The sequence below is a fragment of the Caretta caretta genome, chromosome 15, assembly GCF_965140235.1.
Source record: "Caretta caretta isolate rCarCar2 chromosome 15, rCarCar1.hap1, whole genome shotgun sequence".
NCBI classification, from domain to species: Eukaryota; Metazoa; Chordata; order Testudines; family Cheloniidae; genus Caretta; species Caretta caretta.
In genome coordinates, this window is record NC_134220.1 from 563,117 (window position 1) to 569,116 (window position 6,000).

General features: G+C 58.0%; 1 protein-coding gene across 1 annotated transcript in view; it reads left to right on the forward strand.

The window, feature by feature from the left end:
* The window catches only part of TBC1D10A (TBC1 domain family member 10A), a 49,868-nt gene extending 44,583 nt beyond the window's left edge, over positions 1-5,285 (forward strand). The window contains exons 8-9 of the mRNA XM_048821290.2: positions 1,745-1,899; positions 3,232-5,285. Coding sequence (XP_048677247.2) covers positions 1,745-1,899; positions 3,232-3,609 — 533 coding nt within the window. The 3' untranslated portion in view covers positions 3,610-5,285. The remainder of the gene's footprint in view (positions 1-1,744; positions 1,900-3,231) is intronic.
* The last annotated feature ends 715 nt before the right edge of the window (positions 5,286-6,000 follow it).

The window sequence follows — 6,000 nt, forward strand, 5'->3', positions numbered from 1 at the left end:
ACATCGCCTGTGATGGCAGATCTGTTCCAGCCCTGGATGAGTCGTGCTGGTTCAGTATCCTCACTGGGTACCTAAAAACCTGCCTTATTGCCAGGGAAAGGGCCACGGCTGCCCCTGTTCAAGGGCATTGGCGCTGCAGGAGCGTTCTGAGTCTGAGCCCAGGAAAAAACCCAGCTCTTAGCACCTGCTGGTGCTTTCTGTCTCTGAGTGGTGAAAGCTGGGCAGAGGTGCTGCAGCTTGCCTGCTCATTTCTGGAAGGGGTGTTCAGCAAGACCAGATTGTGGCCTAGGGTTGGTAGGGAGGTGGGGGGCCATGCTAGCTGGGGGGTGGCTGGGTACAGCTTGGGATGGATGGATCTGAAAGGCCATCCCCAGCACAGAGGCTGTGTCTGAGCTGTGGTAGAAGCAAAGGATGGGGTCAGTCTGAGCTGTGGTTACCCAGCCCTGAATTTGCCATGAGAGTTACCAGGGCACGATTTGGCCTTGCTCCCCAGGCAGGCTGTGTTCTGGCCGTGTGTTTCAGTAGGGGGTGGGGGTGTCTTGGGGAGGCAGTATGGTGCAGTGGATAGAACACTGGTGGTTCTGCTCCTGCCCTGCTGTGACCTTGGGCAAGTCAGTTCCCCTCACTGTCTCTGGTTCCCCTGGGTCCTCTGCCTGCCTGCCTGCCTCCCCTGTTCAGATCATTAGTTCTCCAGGGCAGAGATTGCCTCTGGCCATGTCTCATGCCCAGCGCTGTGGGGCTTTGATCTCCGCTGGGGTCTCTGTGCAGGCTAGCTTCAGACTGTGCCCAAAGGAGTTACCGGGAGGAGGGCGCTGGCAGGTGGGGAGGAGGCTGCCGAGGAGCCAGCTTTGCGAGGAACAGCCTTTCAAAGCACACCACTGGGTGGCTGCTTCAAGCTGGAGCCAAGTTTGGGGGCAGCTCCAGTGTAACCTCAGCTGGGCCCCAGGGGTGCTCGTCTCTCGCACCTCTGCAGATCAAGGTGCTGAGAAGAGACTATTCCTAGCAGCACTGGCAGGGAAGATGTCAGGCACTGGGCTCCAGGCTGCCAAGTAATCTGGTTGATACTTGGCTAATGTAGCACAGGGCAGGGGAGCCACTGGAAGGACAGTGCTGATCCCGGTGCTGCCTTGCAGCCTGCTCTCAGGGGATTGTGCCATGAAGCAGGTGCTGGTAATTCCTTGTCTCCAGCTGGGACCAGACTGGTGTCTGATCACAAGCAAGACATTGGTTTGGGACTAAGGGGCCCACACGTTGCCCTTGTGGCAAATGGGGCAGCAGGCCAGGTAAACTTCAGGTTTGGGAATTAGTGGGTGTATGTGAGTTGGGGAGGGGAGCAGTCATTGGATCATCCCCCTCCTGTCTGAGCCTGTGTCTCTCTGGCTCTGAGAAACCTCCTGCCAGCTGTTAACCCCAAACTGCCCATTGGAGAGCATGGGGGCAGCTCTGAGGGTCACTGCCCTAAACTGTCACCACTGCACCCACTGTCATCTTCAGAGCATCACGTTCCAGCATGCCATGCTGCGGCCCATTGAGTCTATTACATCTCCCAGCTGGCCCATGTGGGGGTGGGGATCTCTGTTTTAGGTCACATACCTTAAACCGATGGGGAAAAGCAGGGCAAAGAACGTTTCCAGTCCCTATGGCTGGCGTGGGGCAGGCTGGTATGCAGCCTTCCTCTGGCTGCTGGGTGGCCGAGCCCTGGGGCTGAGTGGGTACTAACCAGCTGGTGGCTCTGCTCTTCCAGGGGTGAAGATCCTGTTCCGGGTTGGCCTGGTGCTGCTGAAACACACACTCGGCTCCTCCGAGAAGCTCAAGTCCTGCCAGGGGCAATACGAGACCATGGAGAGGCTGAGGGCGCTGAACCCCAAGATGATGCAAGAGGCCTTCCTGGTGCAGGAGGTGAGGAGACATCTGTCGGGGTGGGATCCCAGGCTGCCCTGGCACGTGCATGTCCACAGTTGGCAGCTCACCAGCCCTCTCCCCCACAGCATGGCCTGAACCTTTCATCCAGTGATCAAAGCCTAGCACCGCCTGGCTGGCGCTCGGCACTCACGTTCCCTCTAATGGACATGGACATGGGCTGGGGCGTGGAGAAGGCCTAGGGATTGATGCGGGGCCCTGGTTGCTCCCTCCCAGTGCACCTTGCTGCTGCTCTCCCCTCCGTCTACTGCTCCAGCAGGCGAGGGAGCTCCCTAATGGGGGCAAACAGCCCACATCCCGCCATGGCAGATGGGCAGCTCCTGGCTTGAGGGGTCTACCAGTTCCTGGGGGACCATGACTAAGCTGCTGCCCCACGCTGCTCTGCGGCATTTCCCGGGAGGAGCTGTAAATAGCTAAACACTCCCTGCGGTGCACTTGGCTCAGATCCCCCAGCCCTGGGAAAGTAGCTTTGGGGGCGAGATCATAAGCTTCCCACAGAGCCCCTTCTGGAGGGTCCCTGGGCTGGAAGCAGGTGCTTGCTCAGTGTGGGAGAGCCCTGGCTGGGGGAGGGTCCCTTGGCTCTGCTGTGAAGGGCTTTCAGGAGCCCCAGACTTAGAAGCTTCTAAGTTCAAATCCAAGGGCTTCCCCCCCAGGCACTGAGTGAGGCAGATGTGTGCGGTGCAGTGCTGCCCTCTGCTGGTGAAGGCTTGGGTAACAAGCAGGTCCTCTCCATCAGGGTACTGCAGGCCTTCCAGGGAAACCATGAACTATGTGGATGCTGGTCCAGGAGCAGCAGAAGGTCCCTAAAAGTGGGGGGGCCACCAGTGCCCGAACCGTGCCCCTGCCCTCATGCCGCCCTTCTCCCAGAGGACCCATCGTCCGTCCGTCGTCGTCGTCCCCCCCCCCCCCCCCCCCGTCGCTTGCCCTTATGGCCAGTAAAAAGTGGGAGGGCCATGGCCCCCTGGTCACCCCTGTTCCAGTGCCCTTGTGCTGGTCCCTAGGAGGAAAACCCCACAACGAATAGGGAGGAGACTGGGGGGCCCAGGAGGGGTCACATTTTCTTAGGCTCATGTACTGATCGCCTGTTAGCTCACAGGGACCAAGTCTCTTAAACTGTACAGCACAGGTGGCTGACAATCCAGTCGGAAGGTCTGAGTTTCTGTTGGGTTTCCCATGTGGCTGGGACTGCTCCCTGGGAAGACAGCTGTGCTGGCAGCCCCCAGTTCTGGCCTGGCCTGGCCTGGCCTGGGTTGGGTTGGGCTGTGCTGTTTGGGTGGGCAGGGGCCTGACAAGCATGTGCTGTCCCCACAGATCATAGAGCTGCCAGTGACAGAGCGGCACATCGAGCGGGAGCACTTGATCCAGCTGAAGAGGTGGAAGGAGACCCATGGGGAGCTGCAGTGCAGGTCTCCCCCACGCCTACATGGCGCCAAAGCCATCAGCAACTCGGAGCCACATTCCCTCAAGGCGCTGGACCCTTCGCCCTCCATTATCCTGCCCCCCAGGCAGGCACTCCCACCGAAGGTCCGCAAGAAGGAGAAGAAACAAGACCAAGGGAAAGGCAAGCCGGCCAATGGCCCCATCCCTGAGGAGAACGGAGCCCAGGCCTTCCTCGAGCCTGGGGCCTCCCCGCATCACCAGTCCAAGGAGAGCCTGAGTTCCCGCGAGAGCGAGGACACCTACTTGTAATGAGGTTGCAGCACATTCCAGCTCCGCGGTGGCTGAGCGCTCAGGGTTGCCTCCTCTGCGCCTGAGGGGCCAGCCAGCTGGGCCTAGACTCAGGACTGATTCCCTGTTGCAGCCAAAGTGGGGAGCAGGGTGTGTCTGGGGGGCCTCTCTCCTACCACTCTGGGTGCCGGGGGAAGAGCCTTATCTGTGGGAGTAACGTTTTTATTTATTGTTTGGCCACAGCTGATTTGCAGAGCGGAGACCAAGGGAGCCAGGCTGTGCCTGGGGCGGCCATTCAGACCCATAGGCAAAGGGCTGTGAACCTGCGTCTGCCTGAGGGCTGAATGCGTCTCTTCCTTCCATTGGGAGGCTCAAAGCCCCGTTCCCAGGAAAGGTCCGGGGTCTGGCTGGCTGCTCCAGTGGGGGCTGGCTGATGTTTGAAATAAGCTGATGAACTGACCTCAGGCAGAGCAGGGGGCAGAACTGATCTCCCAGCCTGGGGCTGAGCAGTCCATGTGGCTTCTCTCCCTGCTGAAGTTCCCTCTAAGGATCCCAGCTGCTGTCTTGGCTGGGCCAGTCCTCCATCGCTGAGTGGGCTGGAGCAGTGTGTACCCAGTGTCCAGGAGGAGCATCCCAGGCTCAGCTGTTGCACATACTCTGCCTGAGCTGCAGAGGAAGAGTTGAGCTGGTCTCTCCTGCCCCAGCCTGTGCTGCAGGAGGGTCTCTATTGCCCAAGGGTGGTGGCTCTCCTGGCCTGAGCGCAGCGGATTCCAAACTTCTGCTGTGTCTGGTGGGGGGGTTGTTAGGGAGGAAATGACCTGAGCATTTATTACTGACTTTCTCTACTGCAGCGAGCCTATTTATTGGTCTGTGTAGCATAATGGTTCAAAAGGAGCCTTGCCACTATATAGGGAAAGGTCAGATCCGCCCCGTGGGCACCTGCAAATCCTGGGCAGGATGCAAGGGGCTGGGGACAAGGTCTGCATGAGGCAGGGCTAGCTCAGGACCTGGGTGAAAGCCCTGCTTGCAGGGTACTGACTTGAGCCTGCTGCTTTGGGTTTGCAGGGGCAGCCCTTCCTGAGGTCACCTGCAGGTGGCTGTATGGCAAGATAAATGAGGCCACTTGGAGCACGTGCTGTGCTGATTAAAGCTGGTGCTAGGCCTGGCAGCTCAGCCCCAAATGCTGATAGAGAACAAGTGTATTCAAGGGTTAATCCAGATGTGGAAGGGCAACAACTACCTCCTCAATGGGGGTGCAGCCTGCAGATCCCAGACTGCAGAGCTCTCCTATCCAGGAAGTCTCTGGCATATTGTATTAGTTACTGCAGGCTGCACTTCCACCCTGAGGGGTGCAGCGTTAGCTGGTTCTGGTGCAACCTAGGGTGGTCTGAAGTCGGGGAGCCCTAGATATTGATAGCAAAGGTGAAAGGGAAGGAGGGTCTATTTTTCCAGCTCGCAGCATTAATGAGTCCGGGGCGAGTCTCTTAGGAATCCTCTGGGCACTTCTTCACTCAGTCTTAGCCTTTCTGCAGACTGCCTCCTGGGGGTGGAAGGGATCTGACTGGAGAGGCTTCTCCTTGCCCACCTCAACTATGCTGGACACCGTGCCTGCGTGGGTGAGACTGTAAAAAATAAATCCGTGAATGAAGCTGCAATGTTTTTGTACAGAGAATCAATAAAGCAAATTGTGTAAAGAAGGCGTGTGCTGCTGGGAGTGGGGTTCTCCCTCTCCTTTGAGTGAGGAGCCCAGGGTGCAGTCTAGCCCCTGCCTTGGCAGCCTGGGGTATTAATTCACCTGACCCAGCGACTGCTTTCACTTCAGCTTTGTAAGAGCCTAAACAATTGGCCACGACTTCTCTGCATGAAGCCTTTCCTTGTTGCAAGTCTTGGGTACTTATACACTAGTTAATTGTTCAACCAGGGAGTGTCAGAGCCCTGCAGGGACATGGGCCTAGCCAGGACTCCCCAGCTGTTCCATGGCTGCTCCATGGTTGGACCTTGTGTTTCAAATGCTCCAGACCAACTGACTGCCCTGGAGGTCCCTTGTCCCCATCATCTTCCATTTGTTAAAGCTTCACATCCCACTTGAATGTGGCTGCCTCTGGGGCTGTGCAAGGCAGGCACAATGTTACAGGAGAGCAGCCAGGGCCAGAAGGGTAGTGGGTCGGAGCCATGCTGGGGCACCATCACTTCAAGGGCAATTCCCGCATCTTTCAGACACGGCGGGAGGGGGCTGATCTAGGAACAGGGTCGGTCGGAGCTTTGTGTCCCTTCCTTGCTGCTCTTTGACTGAAGGCTTGAAAAATTGGGGGGAGGTCTGATTATTTTCCTCGTTACTCTAGACATCACTCTCCCTCTGTCCTTTCCCCAGTGAGGCTGGTCACTGCTGGCTTGCTGATACAGCTGGGCCAC